At 38.3% G+C, this 27,609-nt stretch overlaps 1 protein-coding gene across 6 annotated transcripts in view; it reads left to right on the top strand.

Annotated features, from left to right (window-relative positions):
* Positions 1-27,609, top strand: part of PRUNE2 (prune homolog 2 with BCH domain) — a 137,907-nt gene that overhangs the window by 47,347 nt on the left and 62,951 nt on the right. For 3 of the 6 annotated variants that reach the window (XM_031054399.2, XM_031054398.2, XM_031054397.2), the window contains exon 1: positions 7,558-8,269. In XM_031054399.2, the coding sequence (XP_030910259.1) occupies positions 7,563-8,269 (707 nt within the window). In that variant the 5' untranslated portion in view covers positions 7,558-7,562. Of the gene's footprint in view, positions 1-545; positions 6,988-7,437; positions 8,270-27,609 lie in introns of those variants that run through there. The other 3 variants (XM_031054395.2, XM_031054396.2, XM_031054394.2) reach the window with 2 other exon arrangements.

Below are 27,609 nucleotides of genomic sequence, written 5' to 3'. Positions count from 1 at the left end.
CCCAACTTTCTCTTTTTCTTCATATGGGAGGTGCTCAAGTCCCCTGATGATTTTACTACTGGTTTTCTCACCAAATTATCTCAGTGGCAACTTTTTTAACCTTTTTCTCAGTCTTAATAACTTCTGATTTAAGGGCAGGTGGCTAAATGACTATTGCTTTCAAGGTGAATATAAATTTATTTATTTTATAATACTATAATACTGTAATACATTCTTGAAGTACTTTTCTCATGTACCTTCACATATTTTACTCAGATTTCTTAAGGCAACAACTAAACATTTATTTGGATTTCCTTTTGCTAATGAAAAGTGAACTTGAAAGTCAAATGGTATAATATCAAGTAAGTATTCTGACCAATTATATAATACATATTTTGTGTTGATCTCATATTTTAATACTTTATCTATTTGCTGATCATAATAAGGCTGTTACAGTGAAATGGCATAGAATAGATAGGTGTGGCTGTGTTACACAGTGAAGTAATCAATATGTTCCCTTATGCTCATGATTGCAATGGCTTTTGAAACATCATGTTTTTCAACAGATCTGCTGTGAATTAGAAGAAAGTCAGAATCCTTGTTTGGAGCTGGATCCTCTAGAATGTGGATGTGACGAAATTATCATTTATCATCAAGAAAATTCTTTGGTGACTTGTGGTCAAATTTTTCTTCTAGTTAAGGAAGTCATAAATAGAAGACAACCAGAAATGGTATCAAACAGCAGAACTTCTTCTACTGAAGCTGTTGCTGGAAGTGCTCCGCTTTCACAAGGATCTTCTGGTATTATGGAGTTATATGGTTCTGATATAGAACCACAGCCCAGTTCTGCCAATTTGATAGAAAATCCTCAAGATCTAAATGGATCTATGCAAGCCCACATTGACGTTAATGTAGACCTTGTGAGTCCAGACAGTGGATTGGCTACCATTAGAAGCAGTCGATCTTCAAAGGAGAGTTCTGTTTTCCTTAGTGATGATAGCCCTGTTGCAGAAGGTGCTGCTTCCCATCACAGTCTTCTGCCTGGCTTTGATTCCTATAGCCCTATTCCTGAAGGAGTAATAGCTGAAGAACAAAGCCCTCAATCTAGAGGCAATAGTGATAACTTTGATCTTTTCAATTTTGATCTAGCACCTGCAGTTACAGCTCCATCTGAGTCTTCTTCTCATTCTGTTGATTGTTCCCCAGCAGATGACTATTTCCTTAATAGTGATTCCTCAGAAGGACAACAACTTGCCATGCAAAAAGAACTTGGTGAGGCAAACCTACTGGAAAGTGTTACAGCAAATTATTCAACTGACTTACTTATGACAACAAATGAGGAAGACAATTTAGCTGAATTTGATGAGAATCCAGGAGAAGTATGTGAGAAAACTTCAGGTTTGATTGATTTAGCTGAAGGTGATTCCATTTCACCAGAGATTTTGAAATCTGCTGATTCCAGAATTCCACCAACACCCATGAACAGTCTTGTAGAAACTTCACCATTAGATAATGGTCAGCCTTTATTTTTCCCACAAGATGTCATTAAAAAAATTAATGAAATAGATGGCCCAAATTATTCTCCTTCTCGTGTTAGGTATGGGAGCTGGTGGGATGGCTTTGACCTGGAGTCCAGAAATGCTGATATATGGAGTTCAAGTGAGCAGGAATCTGTATTTCAGAGCCCTGTCTTATGGAAAGATTGTAAAGAAAGTCCCTCGCTACGAGAACATATTGATAGAAGAGCCTCAGATTCTGTATTCCTCCAAAAACAAAAACAGCCAAAGCAAATGAGAGCAGGACTGTGGGATAATCATTTTAAGCAAAATAATTGGAACAATGAGGTGCAACAGAAAAATGGTGAACATTCATGTTTGCAAACTGCATCTTTAGAAGAGACAAAGCAAGAACCAGAGAGCTTTATCTACCCATGGAAGGTCAGTCAGCCAACACCTGTGATGTCAGATGCATGGTGTAGTGGTGAAGGGAAAAGTACTCAGCTAGCTGGAGACTCTTATGAAGTCTGGACTAAGTTTGACGCAGGAGGTATTGCTACAGCCTCAGAAAATGTATGGAACATGACCAAAATGGATAGAGAAAAAAAATCAGTGAATATTCCTGAGGAATGGGCCCTATCAAAAACTAGTTTATCAGATTCTTCAGAAATCACAGTGGACAATGAGACTGAAAATCCACGTATCCAGATATCTCCAAAAGCCTGGGATAAAGAAAGATATTATTCAGTAGAAGAATATGGAAAACTTGAAAATACAAATTCTGTTTTCAACAAACTGCAAAATAATTCTAAGCTGCAAACAGAGGAAGAAGCTGTATTTGGTAACCCTAAACATAGACCAAAACAATTTGAAAATATAGACACCTGGAATATGTATGATAAAAACATAAGGAAGGAAGTAACAGAAGTAGTAGTGCCATGGCAGGATAACTTCTTGTATAAACACTCAGATCTTAGTTCATCAAATGCAGGTGAAGATTTAGTTGTTTCTCCGCCAGACACCAATTACTCAACGTCTGATTCATATGTATCACCTACGTATGTGGAAGATGAAAGACAAAATGAGGACAAAGATTTTAATGAAGAAATGGTTATTGATAAATTGGTAAGCCCAAATTTGGCTGAGCCAGAAGTATTTGAGAAAGGAAATAAGGAACCATTATGTCCCAGAAACATGTCTTTTTCAAATGCTGAAAACACATACATCTTGGACACTCCTCTAAATAATGCCACACAGTTACAAGAACGAAATTCTGAAATTGCTGCTCTTTCTGCCTCTGCTAAATCTTTTCTTAATTCAGAACAAACAGCTAATCAGTGTTTTTCAGCTGACATACATACTGATGAAAATAATTTTTCTGTATCAGAAAACAGAAGAATAACACCATTATACAATCAGACAGTGAATGACTTATCACCACCACAGAATGAATTAAATACTGGACAGAATGCAGCTGAAAATGTAGAAACAGTGAGCAGTGTTCCTGTAGAAGACACAGACACATCTACACCCACTTCAGATACTGGGAATGGGTTGGATCTGAAAATATGTGACATAGGAAGTGAAATACGTAATAAAAAGGCAGAACAAAATTCTGCTGATATTGATGAAAAGCTGGATAGACAGGATTCAGTGCAGCAGCTGGACTCATGGAGCTTACAGAGAGAGCAGGGTTGTGAGGAAGACTGGGACAATGCCATTGTCATCTCTCAGAAAGGAAAGGAGGAATGTAAGAGTACAGACGAGACAAATGGACACCAAATGATTAGTGACATTTGTCATAAGCCAGTGCAGGAGGACAGTGAATCTTCTTGTAATGCAGACGTGGAAGACAACATGTCAAAAACTGAAGTTCCCAGCTCCCCAGAAAAAGTGAGGAATAGTATTAGTTTGGAAGCATTCATCACAGAGAATGAGTTATTTTCCAATCAAAGCAATCCAGATAGTCAGGAAGAAAGGAAAGAGTTGTTGAAGAATAATGTAGAATATTCCTCAAGTGTTTCTGAGGAAGGCAGGGAGTATGAAACTTTTGATGATCCCAGAGCAGAAAATTACGATTATAGTGAAACATCACAGCTTATTGCTGAGAAAGCTGAAAAGGAGACTACAGTGACAGAAAATATAACAAGTCTGGAGATGGAAATTTCTGATAAGGGTAATGACAATCTTGAAAATAATTCTTCTAAAATACCTGGAAGCTCAGTCTGGAATGACTCTGGAGAGAGTGACAGTTGCCTGGTCACTTCACTTCCTTTGACGGACCCACCACAGGAAGCCCTAGGAGAAGTGAAAGAGGGCTTGCACGAAGTGGTTCCTAACCATACTGAGTTAGTATCTTTCAAAAATAGCTCAGAACTGAATAGGACTCATGAAAAATCTGTCATAGATGATTCTAAGAAGTCTCCTTCATCTGGATATGTCAGTGTTCCTGACATTACATATATGTCTTCGATGGAAAGTTCATTTTCACATGAAATAGATTCTGGGAGAAATGAAAACTGTAAAGATTTAGAACTTGCTAGTAATCTTTCTGGAGAGCCATGTGTAATGCTTAATGACAGTTCTCTCCAAACTGCTTGGAATTCACAGCCATGTGAAGATTTGCAATCTCCTGGAACAAGTCCTGAGGCAAGTGAAGCCCTTGAAATGGCAAACACCACAAGTAGCCTTTCAAAGGATATACAGATCAAAAGTTATTTGGAAGAAGATAATGTGTGGAGTGATTCAGTAAATAATTATGTACACTCAAGTGGAACAAGTCCTGATTTAAGTGATGCATCTGTGAACGTGTGGGGAGACTTTCCAGTTCCCAGTCTCCACAAAGGAAGTAGGGGTATGTGGGATATCAAAAATAACAAAAATCTTGAAGATGCTTCTAAAAGGAAAGAATTTGTCAATGAATGCGGAGAAGGATTTGAAACAAGCACTGAGCAGAACAAAATTCCTAAAAGCTTAGATTTTTGGAATGCCCATGTAGATGATGATACTGTATCTTCTTTATCAAGTCCTGACATAAATGAGGATTCAGAGACTTCAGAGGCATGTCCAGAAGTGAGTAATGAAGATTCCATATATGAAAACAAAGAGCACAAAGCATCTGAAATTAGAGACAATTGTTCTCCACCCAGTGGAACAAGTCCTGAAGCAAATGAAGACAATACAGATGCAAAAACTAAGGTGGGAGAGGAGATTCAGGTAGGCATCTTCAATGAAAATCCTGAAACAATTAAAGCTAGGAAAGCATTGCAGGAAGACTTGACTCCTGAATATTTAGGTCACTGGGAAACACTTCAAAAAAAAAAACAAGTGAGTATTTTCAATGAAAAATCAGGTAGTGGAGAAGACTCGTGTTTCTATCAAATGAATGAAGATACTACACCGACTTTTGCTGTTTGTGATAAAGAAGGGTATTCAAAAGCTGTAGATACGCAGAATATATCATTGGAAACTGATTTAAGAACTGATCCAAAATCCACAGTAGGAACATTTCATTTTCCAGATGACAGTTTGGAATGGTGGAATTCACAGCCTGCTGAAGAAAAGCTATTGGAATATCAGTATTCTGTTTCAAGTCACGCGGCAACAAACCAGCTGGTATATAGTAAGGACCCCTGGGGATCACCTTTACAAGATGAAGAAGTAGCAGAAGAATATTTCACTATTGCAAATAATGATGGAAATCAGCCTCCCCCTCTACACTGTGATGAGAAGGAAAATGAAAGTATTCCTGATAGTCAGATAAATCAAGATACTGTACAGCTCAAACAATTTGATCCTTTCATACTGGATAAAGAAGAAAAGGGTTTGAAAGAGCTGTTGTTTATTACAGATGAGGAAAATCAGCTGACTCCACCGAATCCTTTTGCAGATGAGGAAAAAGGTATGCCAGATACGTCAGTGCAAGAAATCGCTGTACTGGATCTACCAAAAGACAGTGAAGGAGATGCACGTTTCATTCCTCAAGAGCAACAAGAGGACACCTATGAAAGATTAGAAGTGCACAGCTCCCTGTCAGTTCCTTTCACTGTAGAAGACTTATCATATGAAATGACAGAGAAGTCCAGTCCAGGGTGGAATATATTAGGTTCCCAAACAGCACTTATCCCAGATATTTTACAGGATAGCACACAAGAAAGTAATCAGCTGTTTTCAGTGGAACCTGACCTGTGGACTAACGCTGAGAAGACTGTCACTTTGAAATCCGATGGTGAAAATCCAGATATATTAAGTCATTGTGACCAAGACAATAGTTCAGAGGCATCAAGCAGTCCTGATTTGTGCCAGGAGTATGAAGCTAAGCATACCTCTATCCCATCTTCTCAGGTTGAGGTGGAGAGAGAAGACAAAGATAGCCTGCCAATTCACACATGGTCAGATATTAGTAAAGAGTCAGATTATGATTCAAAAATAGAGGTACATGCTAAAAGTCATAGCCCCCAGGACAATGAACAGGGAAAGATGGATGAATCCTATCCGCCTGTCTCTTCTAATACTGAGGAGCCTTCTGAACTTGCAACTTTGGAAGAATATGGTCTAGAAAGTAAACTTGTTACTGATGCAACTGAGTCGGCTGAAATTACCAGTGAAGTTTTAGAAGCGAGGTCCTTAGATCTGCAAGATGTGTTCCATGAAAGTTTTACTCCTGCAAGCCATCGAGGAACACCAACTGATACAGCTCAAATAGTAACCTCTCAAATGCATTTGGTTCCCATGGATTTCACTCTACCTGAAAGGGCAGAACAAAGCATAAAAGAAGTGAGTGCCTTAACCGAAGTTCGAAAACATTCTAATACTGACCATACAGCAATAACTGGTGATGAGCTAGACATATCAGAAGAATGTGTGGATGAATCTGACACAAGTGTGGACCATAACACCAGGAACACATCAGCAACTGTTGTCATGGCAAGCATGTGTTCTGGAATGAACACACTGACAGCAGCAGGCAGTAAAGCATCAGAAGTGGAACCCAAGGATAAACAGGTATTCTTTCCCAACTCCCTTCTGCCTGGTAGTAATGAAGGCCATGAGTCCAATTCAGATAATCAACTGTTTGATGATATAGCAAAAGAATCTGTAGATGTAATTGGAAATGATGTTCCTGTGTTTAAGGAAATGCCCAGTGGCCAGTCACCAGTGATATGTGCCCCACCATCCTATGTAGCTTATGATGCTGAGCCCTCTGGCAGCAGAGAATGTGCAAAGGATGAGGTCTTGGTACAGCAGCCATTGTGTGACAGTGCTTCTTTTGAAAAACCTTTACCACTGCCAACTCCTTCAGAAGGTGCAGAAGGCATTCTAATGACCAAAGACAGCAACATTAAAGATCAGGTGCCTGAAACACCCACTGAGTGCCTTCAGGAAAATCACACATCTTCACTCTCTGAGTCTGAAGTAACTCCAGGAGCTTCTGAGATTTCAACAGAAAAATCTGAAGCAGAAACAACAGATCTCGACTCACCGCCAGGTGGAGATAAGAGATTACCTGATGGTAAGAAAACATGCTTTTCAGAGCAAGTTCATAGGACAAAAGAAAAACGAAATGTCTGGAGTATTACTGCTGAATGATTAGGCTTTCAGTGAAGTTCTAAGTTCGTGTGTCTCCCAGGTGTACAAAACTGTACTTGGGGAAGACCTCTAGCATCAGTTTTCTGGACACATCTAAAGCTTTTAAGCACTGAAGTAGGAACATTATTTCTGTTGTTAGTACAGAGCCTATCATATGGGACACAGAATCATTTGTCCCTTAGAAATTATTGCAGTGTTAATGTGTAATCTTTAACAATAATGATGATGATGGTGTTATAAAATTCAAGTACACATTAACAGAGCAAATAAAACTGAGAAGAGCTTTATCTCACTGTACTGATTTAAAGAAATCATGCTGACTAAAATAGTAATTAAAAAACTAAAAGGAGTTTCTGTTTGCCTGTTCGTTTAGAAGCTGGCGCTGACTCCCTGCTTAGTAGGGAGCACATGCTGAGGAATTCCTCTGAGAGCCCTGACCTGAAAAGTGCAGAGGATAAGGAAGATGTGAAGGTGCACCAGGATCCAACTTCACTGGAGATGGATTACATCCTTGTTACTGAGGAAGAAAGTACACTTTCAACAGAGGATATCCTTGAAAGAAAGAAAAGTAATTTTGCATTTCAAGAAGCTGATGTAGCTGAACAAACAGAAACTCAGGATGGCTTTTCACCAGGTTACTTGGATACCTTTCAGCCAATCTCCATTACAAATGAAAGGGAAGATCACTTTGTTTGTGGGACTGAATGGGACTCTGTTCTTTCAGAAAAGAAAAGGTCTTCTGTTGTGCCTCAAAAACTGGATGATGAAAGGAGATCACAGGAAAGCTGTGGGCAAGATGAAGGCTGGATTATACTGGGACAAAATGAAGTCAGTGACATAGTGCCTGAAGAAATTTCTTCTGAGCCAAAATCAGAGATGCCAAAATCAGGGTCTGAATACTCTGTTGAAGAGCTGGCAGCTGTTGTAGCACAGGAATCGATACTTGACACTTGTGCAGAATTTCAGGTAGAAACTCCCCTTCAGAAGTCTTCTGAACATGAGAACTGTTCTTCTACAAACAGCCTGACTACCAAGGACGAGAGTTTGGGCACTGCAGGAACACATGCATTGCAGGTGGTTGGTGATGACGGTGACTGGGAATCAAATTCTCAACGGAGACTTAGAAATAACATAGAAACAGAACGAGAAATAAAGGAGGAAATGGTGTTTCTCAACAGTGAAAGAGAGCTGAGTCAAAAATCAGGGTAAGGAAAAAACAACCTGTTTCCTTTCAAGAGTCTTCTGTATGACATTATGAATAGATGACATGATTTTGTAAGTCTGAAGTACTAATTATATTTACATGATTTAAGTATGACTGTATTACTCCCTTGCAAAAACAGTGCTTGTTCTTGGTTGCTCAGTATGAGCCAAATCAGGATTGTTTTGCAATGTAGTAAGCTTGTAAGGCTGCTTCCTTGCAGGAGTAAGTCTGTCTTCTATGAAGTCCCACAGACTTTATAACCTACCTTTAAGTCTGAAACAGATGTGTCCAGGGAATGCAGGTCAAAGCCACGTACTTGGTGGTATTGCCAGACCAGATGCAGTGATGAAGTTTTGGAGGGATCAAATTGAAGTGCTATCTCTGCCTAATGCAAAACTGCTGTGATGAAAGGAGGGAGCTAAGGCTCAGAGTCAGAAAAAGGTGCTGCTTGTAGAGGGAAGAAGAGATTGATGGAAAATAATGGTCTTTGTGGTTATTTCCAAGCTGTAGTCAGGTCAGAGCAGCATTTCTGGCTTTTTGTACTGGACTGGCAGTGGTCACAATTTAAATATATTTGCATCTGCCTTTGCGTGAAGTGCAGACTCTGTGTTTATCGCATTGCTACTGCCTGCTGTCTCTCTGCTGTCACAAGATGGAGATAGAGATAACCCTCTTGACTCCATTTACTGTAGCGTTTTGGAGAGGGTGCTTCTGTTGTTGATTCCTTTCCTTTTACAATGAGGAAGGTCTAACTGCAACAGTGAACTTCTGGGGTCACCTCGGAGATGCAGGTGTGGAAGTCTGAGCTCTTGTATCCTGGGCATCTGCAACCGACATGTTGCAGTTTTAGAGAGAGGAACCTGGAATTATGTTTATACGGTGAAATTCTCATGAACATTAAAAGAAATTTCCCAGCGCAAATAAAACTAGCAGGTGTAACTGCTTTGTACTTACTACCCCTTTTGAACTGCACTTATCCAAAAGATATATATGGTATGAAACATGAGGAAACACTGTTTTTGTGAAATACAAGATTGATTTTGATTTTTCAAGTTTTTCTTAAGCACTTGTCAATTCAGTGTAGAATACACTACATTCACAACTTCTATTAATAGTCTTGCAATTTATTTTAGACTTTTTTAATTTGAATTTGAAAATTTTGCAATTTTAGCATTAGGCTTTTTTTCCCTTAAATGTGGCATGCTTGTGTATGATAGTATAACCCTGATGTACAGTTAATCTGTGACAGGAAGAAAAACACAGCTTTTTGCTACCCTCTTCCCACCCTAAACAGTTCACATTTTATTAAGATTTAAGGAGTGAATAGTTCAATAGCTGTGATGACAGCTAATATATTAAAATGCCTCCTCTCTAAACATTTTCACACATTTTACAAGGGAGTGTGTTGTTACCACAAGGTCAGACACTGTTATAACTGAGCTATTTTTAATATATGGGAAGTGCTGTGTTAAGCCTAAAAAGAAACCCCAGTCTCAGAAACTCTGGAATATGATGTTACCTGCAGGCTTAAACTTAAGAACCTGTATAGGACTTCAGGTTTTCTTGACAGACAAGATTTTAAGTAGTAACAGAGCATACTTTGCCCTCACACGCTTCTCTTGCCTGAAATTGCTTCAGTCTAACTAGACAGACAGCCCTGAGAATAGAGATGAGAGGGGCTCTGTTTCAGTAGGGCAGTGACAACTTTTATTGATGCAGGTTAGCATTTACTGCCCCCAAGAAAGAGGCAAATCTTCAGAAGGCTTAGCACATGACAAGCATTCTCCAATTCTTTGCAGTCTGAAGTAAAAAAATAAGTGCTTGACCTTCAGATTACCAAAAATAGAGCTGGTTGGCACATTCCTGTTGCAGCAGTCCTCTAAGCTTCTGATTTCCATTCCAGAAGGAAAAGGAGAAATTTTGAAATTTTCCACAAAAGAGAAATCTGGGAAAAGCAAGATAGGTGAAATATCCAAGCAGTTGTTTTGTGTCCACATCATTGTGTGGAAGTGTGGCTTGGGATCTGCAGATCTAGGAACACTAGGTGTCTTTTGACTTTGAGGTGGTTTGCTTGTTAGCACTAGTAGACAACCTGGAAATCATCTTCCACCATTCTTTCTGCAGGATATCACTGGGAGTTCAAACCCAACTTATTCAAAGATTTTTTTCTTTTGCACAAACCAGTCATTTCTAGTGAAAAAAAAAATTTAATCAAAAAATACTTATCACCTCGTCATAATAAATGGTGAATGGAATGGGAAAGTAGAAGGGCTGTTTAGAGGTGCTGGCTAGTTGCAGGCTTGCAAATCTGACATAAACAAATCAGCTTTCAACTCCTCTGTCTCCCATAAAGCATTTAAATTAAAAGCAGCCAGATGCTGACCCTGCTTAAGTCACACTGATTAATTACATGCAGGCAGCATCCTAGGGTTTGACTTGCCATGCCTACGTGCACATAATGTTTTTCTTACCAGTGAAAAAAAAAATTAGTCTAAGTATCTGATGTAAAATTATTTATTTAATTTTATAATCAGCACAATGGAGTTGGGATGCCTTTGAAGTAGCAAGATTTCTTGTTAGATACATCAAGAAAATAAGCTGATTTTTGAACTTACACAGGCACCAGAAAAATTATTCCTTTGGTCATGGATTTAAAGAGGGTTTTAGCATCTCACTACTACAAATTGTTAGATCAACTATGAGAACTCTGCTGTTCTTCAGGAACTTCTGTGTTACCCAGGACATTGTCCAAAGAAAAAACTTGAATCTTGTACACAGTAGTAGATCATGGTGTTTCAAATGTAGTACATTTGTTATTCTTAGAGATTAGTATGTTCTCTCAGACTGATTCCCACATTAAAGTCCAAAACTGGACCATGTTAATGTAAGAGTGTTTTCCAAGAAAACTTAAATGCATGATGGAATGTGGTTCATCCTGCAAGGAAAGGCTACAGTAGCTCTTGGTATAGGATATATAAAAGTGATGACAGTAGCTTCCACTATAGCCTTTTTTCTTATCTGACTCAGAAGTCATCTAATTTGACTTTTCAGTGGATAGCAGTGGCTATTTCTGTTCTTAACCCTTGTAATGCCGAAGCCCAGGGAAGTAAAGAAAAACAAGGAATTTATTCACCATCTGCATTAACAGTTATTTATGGAAGCATTGAACCAGTAAAATCTACTTTGCACTGGGTTCATGTTTCATTGTTAGACTTTTTTCTTGATAAGGTGTGAAATACAAGCAAGCTTTTTCCAGCATTAATGTTACTAAAAATATAGCTCTTGTATGAGGATTTCCTGTCTAATAGAGATTGCTCTTAAGGTGCTGTTTTCCCCTCAGTTTCACCTGTGGTTGGTATCTGATGTTCAATAAACTTCTTGGTTTATTGAACTATTTTAAAGCTTATGTCTTTGGTCAGTTAGTGGCTTCAGACTTTCTAGGGAATACCAGAGACACATGCAGATGTCCCTCTGTATGCCCACAGCATGATCACAAAAGCCATGATCTATTTGAAGTCAAAGCAAATGCACAAAAAAATATTATGGTAAAAAGAATAAAACACAGGGATAATTATTTCTAGATTATATGTCAATTTCATTAAACCTCTTACATAAACAGCTGAAGAAACAGCAACTGTTATGTAGAAGTATGTAATTAGAAATGCTTGTTAATGCACTTCATTGACAGTTTTAAAAACACAAGTTCCTTCTTAAGATATACTTCATTGTGCAGCTTTTAAAACTGAAATTAATTCGCTTTCTTGGCAAACAAAGTTTAAAACAATGTGATACAGCAGAACTGTCAACCTGTGGGAGGTGAGCACATAAACATTGGTGTCATCATATAACAGAAGAAATTAAGGCTTTTCTCTAGTTGCCATAGAGTTTCTGGATGGCTTGGTGCTGCTAGTCACCAGGCTCTCAGTCCACCAGAGATTTATATCTCTGAAGTAGGCTTTGGCAGAACTGAACCATGGTCTAAGTAACTGATACTCAGCTCTCAGAAGTGTCCTTCTGCCAGAATTCCTTTATTTCTGAAGAGCCATAATTTTGACTCAGGAAAGCCAACTGTATGTTGAGCTGCATCAAAAGGAATATGACCAACAGGTTGAGGGAAGTAATCCTTCCCCTCTACTCCGCTCTGGTGAAATCTTACCTGCAGTATTGTGTCCAGTTCTGGAGCCCCCAGTGTAAGAAGGATGTGGACCTGCTCCACAAGTCTAGAGGAAGGCCGTGATGATCAGAGGTCTGGAGCACCTCTCCTGTGAAGACAGGCTGAGAGAGTTGGGCTTGTTCAGCAGGGAGAAGACTCCAGGGAGACCTTCTAACAGTCTTCTGTTACCTAAAGGGGCCTACAAGAAATTTGAAGAGGGACTTTTCACAAGGGTATGTAGGATAGGACAAGGGGGAATGGCTTTGAACTGAGATGGTAGATTTAGATTAGATATTGGGAATCAGTTCTTTGCAGGGAGGGCAATGAGAAACTGGCACAAGTTGCCTAGAGAAGCTGTGGCTGCCCCATCTCTGGAGGTATTCAAGGACAGTCTGGACAAAGCTTTGAGCAACCTGGTCAAGCAGAAGGTGTCCCTAGGTGTCGCAGACCTAGATGGCAGAGGATTGGAACTAGATGATCACTAAGGTTTCCTTACAACTCAAATCATTCTATGATTCTGTTATTCTGTCATCTCTGAAGAATACAGAAATTTGTAAATGTATTCGAACAGATGGTGGGGACATCCCCATCAATGAACAGTTGAATTGGTAGTTGAAAGTTTATGGAGTCATTTACTCAGTAACTGCCTTCTAACCACCTTCTGAATCTACAATTTATTCACATGTCCCTTGTTTCGAAAAAAAATAAGTTCATGCTTGCATGCTGTATGGAAGTAGGCTCTTTTGGTAGTTTAATAATGGTCAGTAAAGGATGCAGTTTGCATTATTTTCTGCCCTTATCCAGTAAGTGGCTGTCACTTTAAGAAATGGACTAGTTTGTAGAAGAGGGAATTAAAGTTACATAATACAAAGCATAAACAAATATTAGAATGAAGAGGTGGGTTAAAATTTGTATCTGCTGATCACTGGCCTTCTCATCCCAAAGTCAAACACAACAGCTCTCCAAGGCTGTTCAGGTCGGTTTTAAGAAAGTCTGTTACTGGTGAAGTTCTCCACTGTTCTGTATTCCATCTGAAACAAATAGCAGCAGCAGAAAAAAAAGTATGAGCGCGCTTGCTACCATTAGATCACTGGAGAAGAGATGTAAACATGTATAAGTAATATGCAAACAACGGAAGTAATAAACCCTAGAGGTTTCTTTGGCCTCATAAAGAAGGACAAAGAGATTTGATCGCACATTATTGATGTTAGTCTTTCCAGCAAGAAAACAGCTTTTTATACAACTTTCCGTATGTGAAGAGCAGAGAGTAACGACATTTAAAAAGGAAAAATTCATGGAGCACTTTATGAATGCTAGGTAGGCAGGTTAACATACTTTGCTGCTGCTGCTGTGACTGGAGATGTCCAACAGTAAAATTTATGAAGACTGGAGGTCTTTTTCTTCCTGGTAGAAGCTGTCCTATTTTACAGAGCTGTCTGGAACTCAGTAGTGATGCAGTCGTCAGGAGGCAGAGGGAGAACACTTCAGATGACTATGCTAGCTTTTACCTACCACTACACCCCTCAGGGTGTGTTAATAGTTGCGTATACCAGATCATTCTTGCTGTAACCTTTGCTGTAGGGACTGATTATCATTTCCTCAGTAGGAAGAGTTAGAAAAAGCTGAGGTGTGGTTTAAACCCAGCTGATAACTCAGTACCATGCAGCCACTTGGTCATCCTCACTCCCAGATCCTGGGATGGGGAAGAGAATTGAAAGAATGTAAAACCTGTGGGTTGAGATAAGAACAGTTTAATAACTAAAATAAAGTACAATATACTGATAATAGAAAAAAACACCAACAATAACAAAGATAATAATAGGAAACAACAAGAGAAGAAGTCCCTGATCAGGGTAAGTGCTACTTGGCAACAACTAAAACATCAGCACATTATCAGCATTGTTCTCAGACTAAAGATAAAACACAGCACTACACCAGCTACTAGGAAGAAAACTCTTACAGCTGAAACCAGGACATGAGGGAAATACTATGAAGTTACATGTTGACCAGGTGAATAAGAAATACTGAAAGCAGTATAGATAAAAGGACACTGATGTTTGGAAGGTTTGGGGGAGAGCTTGGAAAACTAGTGGCAAAACAGAATGGAAGACAATTTGCTTTGAACAGCTGCCTTTATTTATTCAACCTACTAGAATAAGGCTTCTATAAAGAAAGCTTCACTTCCCTTTCTGATAGCGTGTTCTCAAACAAGGAGATAGCAGTCTTTTCTGCTCACTTGTATAGTGACTTTTGTGAAAAGATGGTTCTTCCACTGCTTCTGTCCAGAGTCTCTCTCTGTGATTATTGTTGTACCGCTATTAAAGTTGCCCAGCAGTCTTAGAATTCCAGTAAAATTTTTAATAGAGAAGCCTGTTTTCATCACATAGCCTGGTTGACAGTGAATAAAGATAATTTAAAATATGTGACTATTTCAAGATCAATAAGAATTAAGAGACTACTCTGCTGTCCCTGGGATTTAGCCAAATACACATCATATATTGCAAAGCCATTAATGATTCAGGTAAAGTATCAGTGTCCAATACTGAATTGAAAGACTGACAGAATGGAACCAGGGAAAAATATCTTCTTGACTCCAGTGGACCAAGTGTTTCACACAGTATTTTCTCAAAATGTCTGTTCTATCACCCTAAAGCTAGAATAAGGCAATGAATTAGGGAACCTAGGTTTGCTTTTTGCTTTAACAGGCAAAGCAGACTGCTATATATAGGAAGCCTAAAGGATTGAAAATCTGTTACAAGTTTAAGAGGCCACATTCTGCAACGTAACCGTCCGTTTGGATGCCTCTGTTTCCCTTTTTCCTTGCAAATGTATGGGGCTGTCCTCTTTTACTCCTGTCAAGATTGTATATTAACTGGCCAAACTTGCTGGAAAGCAGTTCCAGGCACTCTGGAGACCATGGTTCGTGAAGGCATGAAGGCATGCTGCTTCAGTGGTGCTTTTAGCTCCTGCTGACCTAGATTATTGGACTTGAAATGAGAATTGAACTCAGGTCTTTCTCTTGGCAGCACAAAGCATGACAAGTGATGAAACAAGGAGCATGCTTTAAAAGTTAAAACCAAGCAAGTGAGGAAAAGAACAACAACAGAGAAGATTGCTTGTAGGAAAGTCCATGTAAATGAAAGTTAAGGCCTTGAAATGAAAGCTAAAAAGCAAATTGAAACAAAAAGTTTAGCTTGGTATGAGCAAGCACTCTTTAAATTGCTGGCTCAGAACCTGAGATTTCAGTGTTCATCTGAGTATAGGATGGGAAACTATATGATTAATGTATTTTACATTATTACAGATCATATTATTATCATTATAGTAATATACATAACGTATTAAAAATCTCTATGTTATACATGAGCATTTACAAAAATATTGTTTCTGTGAAAGAATCCCTCAGACAGATTCAGAGCAGGGATTTTTTCAACAATGTACCTGTATATTCATTAAAACTTTTTTATATTTTTTTAAAATTTATAATAATGTATTTTAATGTCAGTGAATCTCAGTCCTAACCATTTTTATTCATGGAAGTAACAACATATTCATTTCATGCATGAACTTTAGGAACACCATTTTTTGCCTTCTACTTGATTTGGCTGTGAAGCCACGGCAACCATCTTTTTTATCAGTTTTGGGGTGATACAGTATTTTCCATCACCATCTGGAGGTTGAAAATTAATTAAAACTAAATAACCAGTTTTCCATTGCAGAGCCAGCTGTTAAATAATAGCAGCAGCCAATATGGTGATGATCCCATTTTTGTAAAAATAGCATTATTATTTACATGCCAAATACCAAGTACTTTATAAAAGCCTTTTAACAGGAAGAGAACAACACTTAAATGACTAAAAAGCAATTTTAAAGAAAAAAAAAAACAACCTGCTTATTATTGAAATTTTACTTAAATTGTGAGACTGGGCCCATAGATCTACTTTTTAAAGCTAGAAGACCTGGACTGTGTTAGTACAGTTTAGTACATTAAAAACTCTTCAAAACACTTCAAAACAGTTTTATGAGTTAATTCATTATATAATTTATTCCAGTCAGTGTGATCAATGACATGAGATTTCAGTGTAAAGCATTACTGAGTTTTGAAACTTACCCCCATTGACACAGGACCTGACTCTGACAACAGCGAGTCCCAGTGAGTTTAGTGGGTCCCAGCAGAGTTTCCTAAAATCTCAAAGATGTTTTGTGTCATTTTGAGCAGGAGGATCATGGCCATGATCGTGATGTCTGCCATGGTACTAATTTCACAGCTTGATCATTATCGTGGTACTAACGACTTCTATTGTACATACATTGTTTACAGCTGTTTTTCCTCGATACAGCTTCTGGGTGTCTGAACTTCTGATTTCAAATGTATTAAAGATTGTCCAGTTAAAATAGTGCTTAAAATATCCCTATCATTGGAAATTTTACTTAGATAGCTGTCAGAAATTTTATGTCAGATAGTGACAGAAGTATCAAAGATCATGTCTGCAGCAGTGTCAGCTTTAGAAATGTATTTTCATGCTGGTGATGATTATCAGGTTTTTTTAAACACTTGGTGTTGCTTCGTTTTTTATAAAATAGCACCTGGGGACTAATTTCTCAGGAAGTCTGCGATACATGATGATAACTTTCTCTGTAAGATTATTAATACCATGAAGAATAGGGTGGGAACCACTGAATTTTTATTTACGCTGTACTGTAGGTGTAAGTAAGGCCTTGAAATGAAAGCTAAAAAGCAAATTGAAACAAAAAGTTTAGCTTGGTATGAGCAAGCACTCTTTAAATTGCTGGCTCAGAACCTGAGATTTCAGTGTTCATCTGAGTATAGGATGGGAAACTATATGATTAATGTATTTTACATTATTACAGATCATATTATTATCATTATAGTAATATACATAACGTATTAAAAATCTCTATGTTATATATGAGCATTTACAAAAATATTGGACAAAAGCATGGACCTGTGCTTGACAAATTAGAAGGGCTGAGATGGGTTGAATCCGTAAGAACTTTTGTCATGCAGTCTCGTCACAAGCTTTCCTCAGGCTCCGAAATGAAACAGCAGGGAGCATTTCAGTACGGCAGCTGACTTGCTGTATCAAAGTTTGGCGATGCTGTGACAAAGCTCCATAGGGAATGTAAAACAATATAATTTCCATGGCCAGAGCACAGCTCTGCATCCATTTAAGCTCTCCTTTAAGCAGAGCTGGGTAGCTGCTGCTTCACACAGCTGGCTATCTGGAGGCAGGTGATTGCCCTGATTTAGCAGTACCACTAGCCACGTGACAAGAAAATGGTGGAGGATCTGTATTCCTAGTGAGCTGCTACAGAAACAGGAATGCTAAGTGCCGCAGTAAAGTATCTTTAATATTTTCCCAGTAGAAAGGCATCTACAGATCTTTAGAAGGTAAGCATTTCTTTACTGTCAGAGGCTGTTATGTGGGATGTCAGATTAACGATTCTATTGCCACAGTTACTTTAGGTAAAAAAAGGGGAAATGGTAGTCAGCATGATGCAAAGCACCCAGGACATCATTACTGAAAACAAGGCATCTGTGTTTTAATTCTGTTGCAGCTCTTTAGGAGAGCTTACATCTGTTCAGTGGAATGTCTTTTGTCTGAGAGAAGGCATGACATTTGTAATTATGAAACAAAACTTCATTGCACAGTCACCTAGCATGTTATGTTATTTTCATGTTTTTGCCTAGCTCTGAGGATGCGGAGGGGAAAAATAAAGAGTAAACGTTGGGCATTGTCAGTGGATAACTTGTTTGTAAGACTGCTTAATTACTGGCATAGAGATTGTAATAGATCTCATAGTAGACTACCTGACAGTGGTGATGTTTTCAGGGGTTTCGCTATCATTGAAGCATGTAATTTTTAATTTTTTTTTCTGCAATGTCCTCTTCAAATGTTGCAGTAGAAACATATTAACTGATCAAGGATGCAGCAATAATCTCAGTGCTAAGAGGACTGAAAAATTACTGCAAAAGTTGATTTCTGCAGGCAGTATTTTCGTTTCAATTTAATTCTAGGAGCTTGATTCAGCTCCGTTATTCTTTTCTGTCCATGAAGAAGGTGTGAAAATATTCTGCAATTTTAAGTGTGGTGAGCAAACAAATGATAGTGATGTACAGGAAGTACTGAAAATGCATAGGATGTCTGAAAACTAGCTACTTAGAGCAACACTGAAAGAGAATATATGCAGGCTTGGTAGGTGTATTTAGCAAGAATCATTCTAAGTGAGGGGCAGGCAGAGATGTAGTTTCTGGACTTCTCTTTATTAATAGTCTTGGGAAGCAGAGCTGTGTTGAGAAAGGGAGGATGCACACAGCTCATGAAGCATTAGGACAATTGGGGGAGGAGGAGGGAAAGACACATACTAATCCTTACCCTGACAAAATAATTTTTCCAGGGGTGCTGTGTGCCACTGTGGTCACCCATGTCTTTCACTGCTTCAGTCTCGGGCAAGGGAGGACAAAGGTATAAAATAGCGTTTTTATTCCTGTCTTTGATGAGCCTGGCTGTTATTTGGCCCTACGTAAATCTGGACATTATTATAAAAAATTCTGGTAGCTAGAGGCAAATACAGCTTTTGCATAAGTTCACTGTTTAAAAAATTAGGTCCTGCTAAGAGCAGTCTGTTGGTTTTGTGGCATCTCCGTGGTATTCAGCATTAACGAGAGCAAATGTTATTTAACAGCTTGTAATATATCTGTAGGAGGAAAAAAAGTCAATCTTTAAGCCACAGACTTTGTTCAGGTGAAAGCAGCTCTCAAACTTACCAAGAAGGTATATATAGGTGAGAATATGATTTTGTCAGCAACTGTAAATACTTATAAAGTTGTTTTTACCACTGTAGTGTCTTCAGCACTGGAGATACTTCTATTATACCCTCTGCAAATATCCAGAAAAATACAGTGCTACTACAACAGATGAGACCAATGCAGAGGGGAGGATGTGAGCAACAATCCAGCTGTTTGACAGATAGTTTATATACTTATTTTGGACATTAAAAGAAATGGCTTAGCTGTTGTGGGGTTTTATTAAATAATTTATTCAGGTATACCAGTTAGTTTGGAACATGTCATATAGATTGCAGTCTTCTCTAGAGCCATTGTAACTATGAAAATAACAGCAGATCAGACTTTTATTTCAGGTTACTGGATTAAAACTGTGTTCTACAAGAACATCACTCTCCTTATCAGAAAACATTATCATCAAACTCTGAAGAGTGATGAGCAGCATCAGGATACACCTTTGCCTGCTTATCTAAAGCAGTAGACCGTTATATTTCCCAAGCCATCATGTGTGAAGAATGCCATAGGCGATAAGGAGCCCTGTTTTCTCATATAGTTTCTGAACATTACTTCTTGAGGCTGGCGTTTTGTGTCACTCTGGCTCTTTCACAGAAAGTGTCTGTGCTATCTCTGGCATTATCTTCTCTCCCACACTTTGGTTGGGTTTTATTTTCCTGCTGCTTCTGTGGCACTTCCAACTTGGTTACAGGGTTCTGCCTCTGAAGCTAACTGATGACTTTCTGTGTCTCCCTTAGCACTTGCCTTTTCAGACCTGCTTACTGCAGAGTGTGACAACCTTTACTGCTCTGGACACCTCATGCCAGTGCAAGCAAGTTGCAGGACTGTCTTTGGTAGCAGTTTTAGTGCTTTGGTAGCGCTTATGTGTCTTGATGGAGTGTCTCCTCTGGCTCATAGTTGGGCTTTTCCTGGGTTTTTCCCAAGTTGTAAATCACCCAGTATGGATGGGAATTTTTCAGTTAGTAATTTACACCCATTAGGTGTTATAGCCAGGATAAGGAAAATGTAGTTGTTAGTTATTTGAAGGTTTGCTGCAGTCTAAATTATAGTAATATTGAACATCACACATAAATTGTGAAAATATTGTTATATTAATACGGAAAACATGGAAAGCTGGAAATTTGGCAGTACACTGACACAGAAGTGAGAAGAAAAGAGAAAATGAATTAATGCTAAGATTTAAAGTGCTGAAGAAATAAAGGTTGTTTGAGAAGGGTAAGGAATGCAGTCATATATAAGACCAGAGAAAAAGGGGAGGAAGAGATACAAGTCATATAGTATAAAAAAAAAAAGTTATCTTTTCTTGTCTGTGAGCATATTATAAATTGTGCAAAGGCTGAACTTGAAATCAAAGTAGAGCTAGAAAAATAATAATGTTCTTGAACATTATTATTTAAGGAACAGAGCAGTAAAGTGTAAAGTGCTTTTAACATCTTGATGTTAAAAGAGCTGCTATGGTTTGCAGTTCTGAAAATCATCCCTAAATATATTTTATCATCCAAATAAGACAGAATTCACCTGATGTAAGATGTTTTGTTAAAATACTTGATTCTGGATAGTGTGGTAATCATCATTGTACATGCTGGAATTCTTACATGCAGAGAAACAAATCCATTATCAATGCAAAAAGTTGACAGTATTACAGAAAAGCCAAGTAGAAAACAGGAAATGGCCACTGGGGTTCAGAAGTTAGCATAGTTGCAGAATAGTGGTTATTACTAAAGGTTAAGAGCAGTCTGAGGCATATTAGCATGTCTTCATTTAGAAGCAAATATGCTTGGTAAGGTGTAGATTGTAATAATAGTTGGAGAGGAGTTCTCATAACTCCACTGAAGAATCTCAGCAGGGTGTAAAGTGTAAACTCCTTTTCTGTTTCCAATCCTGCAACTTGCACCTGTTAACTACTCTCAAAGCCTTAGCATACTTCCTGAAAGTGCAGATGCCTGCATTGGGTATCAAGTGCATGCTGCTTTTTCAAGTGCTGATCATGTGCCAATTGCATCATTTGGAGCCTCAGGTATTCTGAAGAATGGTCTTGACAGCACAGTATGGCAGGAAAATGGTTACTGTGAGCTGCACATGCTGGAAGGAAACCTGGTTTTAAATTGAGGAAAACCAAAACTGAGTTTTCTGAAAGAATAATTAATTGTTCAATGAAAGTAGAAGGTGGGAATCAGGTTCCAGGTCTGTGATTAAGCCTGACTTTTTAATAAATATTTAAAAACACTATTTTCAAACAAAATGTATTTTCAGATTATACTTAAGGATCTTGTACATGAGATTAATTTAACTCTTACTTTCTCTGCTGGCATTACCTTATTACAGTGTATTTGTAGTATTTGTTCATCAGTGGTTGAACAGATTAACAGATAATCTAGATGTTATTTGTAGAATATTAACACTTATTAAGAGCAGAGAGATCAGGTAAGTTTAAACAGCCCTTGTAAATGCTAATACTGCTCTGAATCTACATAGTTCTCTGCCAGACCAACATTTATGGAGGAGCACCAGTCACACAGGCTTCCCAACTATATGTTGTTAATTCTGGTACTTTTCCACTGGCTCAGTAAAGATTAAGGTGTGTTGAGCTGGACATATAACAGAGGAAAGCTGCTGCTCTGAGATAAAGACTGCATGGTGATATGTGAATGCAATGCCAAAAGAGCAACACATGGCATGCTGTGGCATCCTGTGTCTACCTTAGAATTTGTTAGCTCTCTGCCAGCTTTTGCACACAGAATATTGAGTTAAGAGAATATGATTAAAGTGCTGATACTAGGAAATGTCTAGCAGCTTCTAAACCTCACTGTAAGAGGCATGATTGGAGACAGTGCTATTTCATGGATACAACAGGGTAACACTGCCCTAAAGAATTGTCTACTGACTGTCTCCATGCCGTGAAGCTGTTATGAGCTGTGGGGCAGGTCAGCAGGAGACAGCAGCTGTTTGAATCATACATGTCCTTCTCTTCTGACCCATATCTGATTTCTTCTTTTTCTGGATGCCAAAGTGAAGCATTATGGGGTCTGACTATGCTAATCTTTTTCAGTGGCAGCTAGTCATGATGATCAGGAGTGACACAGAAAATGTCCTAGATTGTTACATATTCAGAAAAACATCCTGAGGTTATTAAGCATCACATATCAGGAACTCACAAATCATGAATACTCTAAAACTTAATTTCTCTATTTCTCTTCTGTAACAGTGAAAAACTCTTTAACTTATAAAGCTGTTGTCCAAGGTATGTTAGACAGTGTTTGGAAATGCTGAAGTGATGAGCATCTCTGAAAAGTACCAGAAAGGACTAACTGTTGTATGTCAAGAAAAATGTTTGAATACTACACTGTTATTAATGCTTGGGGATGCAGAAAGGACAAGATAAGGTATTAAATAGTTGTTCATGGATTGCATCATCTTTCCTGTAGCATCCTGTGACCGGCTGGTGATAACCCCTTAGGAAGTGTCTGGGTATTCAGGGATCTACTGCAGGCAGCATCAGCCTGGCTTGCATGCTTGAGACCCTATTTCAACAAGACATCTAGGTTTGGGACTTAAATCCAATTTCCCTCATTTTGTATTGAGATGTCTTTTTACTTCATGTGTCTGAAAGTAACAGATTATAGAAGCATGGAGCCCTTAGTTTCTTACATAAGCCTTTCTTGTCTGTGGGCATATGCATAAGGTTGCTAAAATAGCCTAGTGAATCCCAGTATCACTCATGTATTTACTTCGATTTGTCCCTTCATGGGTCTGCATCCCTATCTGGTTTTGTCTGCTTCTCTTGTGCTGTGTGACACAGGGAGGAAGCTGGCAAGGAGTCAGGACAGACAGCCTGTGGCTGCCTAGCAGCAGTGAAAGCAGCAACATGTGCTTAAGAATAGCAGCTGTTGGTTTTTAACAGTCTTAAACTGGTAAGAACAGACAGGAGAGTCTACTACTGTGAGTGGCTACCTGGGGATAATTGAATATGAACTTTAGAAGAGGAACAAGGAAAAAGATGAGTAGATTAACAGATACTAAACACTGAATTTGATTGGAGATTAGAAAACATTTCATAAGGAGTGATTAAAAAGTTAATTCAGTGGCCTGAAGCGAGAATTTTAGTCTGTTTTCAGTTAATATACTGAAATGCAAACAAATGCAAAAAATTATGCTTCTGGACAGAATATGTATTTTCCTGCAAAAGGAATATTACCACTTACAAAAATGCGTAACTTTTTCATCCAACTTTGGTGCTGAAAATTAAGTGGAAACTCAGCACATAGAAAGCACCAAGTAACAGTATCATCAGTAAAAGAGGCTTTAAATCTGGTGTGAAAAGCAAGGAAGTTATGACTTTTACTAATTTTTAGCAATGGTTTATTCTGTGGCTGTCGAGAAAGTGTCATGTTTTCCTGTAAAATGGAAACATCAGCATGTATTTATCTACTGTGCAGCAGTACAAGAATGATTAGTTAACATGTGCACAGATGTTTAATTAATAAAGCTTTTGTTTCAAACACAGCACCACAAATAATTTTTTCTGGCTTTTGGTTTGCATCCAGGAATGGGAATAAAAATCTCATGCTATGCATAAATTCCAGTGCTCAGTCTATAGATTTTTCTTGAACTAGTTTGTAATGAGGGAGCTACCAAATAAAAAGCAATAGAAACACAGTTATTGGAATACTAACATATGGTTCCTAAATGCAGGTCTTGGGAAGTTATAAAATTAATTCATTTTTACAAGTCACCTGGATACTGTATGATTATTTCATACAGTTGTGCGTAAAGACTAATGACTTTTTTCGAGTCTCAAGATATCCTGGAGTGGATGCTTTCCAAAATGCTATTTTTTTTGGTATGTGGATGCAGTTGAACCATAGTCTTTAACTGATAGTGACTGAACCCTGCATGGTATATGTGAACTTCTAATCTCTAGATTTTTCTCTGACCAGAAATGGAATATCAGTTACAAGCGACAACCTTAGAGCACACATATGTTGCATACAAAAGAAAGGGAAGGATGTTTTATTTGGGTTTAAAAGCAAAACAGTTTCTGTTCTAAAAATGGAATAATGTGTCAGGTGTTTAATTGTGACCACAGAATGGGTTTCACTATTCTTTTGTATGAGGTGAGGTGAATGTTGGAGTAGCTAGAGAGATGGATGATAGCAAAACACCCCTTGTATGTCAGCTATCTGGTGAGATATTTTGGCTTTAAATTTATGTAACTTGCAGTAGCACAGAATTGTAAGTTCAAGAGGAATACAGCTTTGTGTAAATTCCCATTTGTGGAGTCCCTGAAGATTTGCTTTAGGCTTCACTTCTATGATGTTGTTACTTCTCAGTATGGACAAACAGCATTCTTATTTTGTACAAAAGAGGTTAGACATCTTCGAGGTGGAGCAATGAAAATGCTGTGAGAGCCATCAGTAGGTTGCCTCTGGCAGTGGAAAGGCCAGAGATGGGCTTGCACAAAGTACTGTGTACTCCAGGCTTGGACTGGCAAAACACTTAGCTGTGCTTAATTTTAAGGGCACTTTCAGATGGAGATGCACTTGAGTCAGGGGACGGGCATTGCTGGATAAATGCCAAGGGCTTTTTCATACCTTCCAAGAAAAATACCGTACTGTCATGTTCAAACCCTGAAGTTCTCCTTTCTCCTTTCCTGGTCTCTGCTTACATAAGGGCAGTGTTACAGGGTGGGAATGGGAGGGGTTCAAAGGAAAAGTACTTTGTGCTGCCCATGTTCTACAGAAGCAACTTGGAAAGAAACTTGAATTCCCTTACCTTGTTTTTGTGCCTACAATTTCACAGTTCATGCATTGTTCCTTAAAACAACACAGTTTTTCACTGCAAACGAGCTAGACAGTGAGCTATAAGTAGGATTTCTATTTCATCCACATCTAGGGTGTACCTACATAATGTGTGGCATTTGAGAATATGAAAACAGCCGGATGTCTAGTCTCTGAGTCACATTTTCATTCTACTTCATCTCCCCTCCTCCCATTTAGTTGCCAAAACAAGCATGTATTAATATGAGCTAAGGTGATTTAATTAATGTAATTCCTTTTACTAATCACAATTTGAATCTTTATAAAACTTTCAACATCTTGTGAAATTTTAAGCCTGGAAGTATTTTTGTGTATAAAGGAAACAGCATGGAAGAAGCATGATTTACTTCTCTAGGAAAAGTGTTTGGCAACTGTGGGTTCCACTTCAAGTTTAGCTTTAGCATTTGTGAGTACAGAAGCGTGGAAAATACATATAATTGAAAGTCCAAATGCTGAGCAAGTTGTGGTGGGTTAGAGTGGAGGAATTTGCTTTAGAAAGGTGATGGTCACGGTTGGATGTAATATTGCTGTCATGTTGTACATGTTTATTCAGAGCAACCCATTGGAGAGATTACTTGTTTTAGACTAAATTAATTAAATAAATAAATTGATTTAGACTAAATAAATTAACTTCTTGATATGTAATAGTTGCATAGCAGCTTGGGAGACCAGTGATACATATGACACAAGGGTGAGGCAGCATAACCCATAGGGATTATGACATACTGTAATGAATATTCAGAGCTGCTCTTTCCAAAATAGCAGAATGCTGCTGTACCTAGAAAAGTCAGGAAGGATAACTTTTATTTTGAGAAATACTGATTTGAGAGGGCACTAAGAATTATTTAAACATTAATTTTTTGTGCTGTAATAAAATCTGAACCATGAAAGAGCAAGGAAAGGATTTCAGCTGACAGCCTCTCCTTATTTCATTAGAATGTGGGATCTCTGATCCACCTTTGGAAAACAGGGTTTTTAGCTACTTCTGAGCAAGTACGTAGATCTGACTTATCAAAGCAAATATGCACTAACTTGATTCCTCATGCAGCTGATCCATGAATGACTGGTCTGTATACCACATAAAAGAAGTCATTTATGACACAAAAAGCTTATTTGACCTTGACCTCTGTTCCAAGTGAAAGAGCCTTTTTACTTTATCAATCCAGTATATCATACCTGATTAGAACAGAGCTTTCTAGAGTAACTTAATTTACTTCTTCAACAAGGAGCATTCACTAGAGGAAAAAAAAAACCTGAAAGTGTTCTCTAATAGTTTTGGCCACATCATCTATGGCATCAGCTGCCCCTCTGTGGAAGGCAAGGAATTGTGTAAGACAGAATTTTGGTAGTATGTGAAGTAGTCTGTGGAAAAGGAAGAGATGTTAGTTGCACAATTTAAGTTTCTGGAATCCATTACTAGAGCTCCTGCTGAGTTCTGAGAGACTGTGCAAAGGCTAAAATCAGTCTGCAAGGTGTTGAGCTGTTCAGCATAGCATGCTCTCAAAATCCATCAGAAAATGGGGAGCTGTGTGTAGAAAACAAACTTCGTCTGTATCTTTCTCATTCTCACAGTGATGGGGAGTCTGGAGCCATATGTTGAAGTACAGTGTCACAGAAGCCATACTCTGTGACCAGCTTCCTAAACCCACCACGTTTGAAAGGTGCCTGTATTACCCATAAATTTATGACAGAAAAAATACTAAGTATGGCTTTTAAAAAATACAGACTTCCACTGAACATGGAGTATGTGTGTCTGGCAAGGAATCTTTAATCTGTTTGGGTGAAGCACAGGCAATGTAGAAAAATATGACTAAGTCCAGAGTCAGACTCTCTCTCCTCTCAGAAAATCCTGTTGACTGCTATTTGACAGTAAGTAAGAACCTGACATAACAATAATAATAACAACGCTTTTGGTAACTGGACTTCAACTGCCCTGTTTCAGATCTTTCAGGACTGCAGACTCCTGTTTCCCAAATAAAATATCCCAATATGAACAATATGGATTATTGACATTCAGAATCCTGTGCCATCAAAATAAAGTTTCTCAAACAAACTCTGATGCTGTTTACCTGCAATCCTTAAGCAAGCTACCATCTGTAGCAGTAGCTGTATTTCAGCAGAAATTCAAACAAAAGGTTAGGAAACACATTTCTCTTTCAATCCCACAGTAATGTACCATTCTTGTAAACATATAAAACTCTGGTTTAACTCAGCTGCAATGTTCCCACTGAAAGAATAAAAACATTTGAAATTTATGTCATGAAAATGCAACAGATTATAGAGAAAGCAGCAATGCCTTAATATGCATTAAAAAGAGACGAAAAAAGAAATACAAAGAAGCCAAAGGGAGAAAAGCAGGCTCGAGGCAATCCTAGAAATGTCATGACTAAGGATAACTTGGTCCCAGGCACTGCAAAACTTTTAGGCAACACTCACAAATCTGAATTAGTTACCTGTTGGAAATTGCTCTTTTCAGATTATAATTGTCACTGTTTCCATAAGTATAAAGCATAGAAAATCCAGTCATGCTCTTACAGAGAGGATGATCG

The sequence above is a fragment of the Melopsittacus undulatus genome, chromosome Z, assembly GCF_012275295.1.
Source record: "Melopsittacus undulatus isolate bMelUnd1 chromosome Z, bMelUnd1.mat.Z, whole genome shotgun sequence".
Lineage (NCBI taxonomy): Eukaryota > Metazoa > Chordata > Aves > Psittaciformes > Psittaculidae > Melopsittacus > Melopsittacus undulatus.
This window is presented reverse-complemented; position numbering and strand designations above follow the sequence as displayed.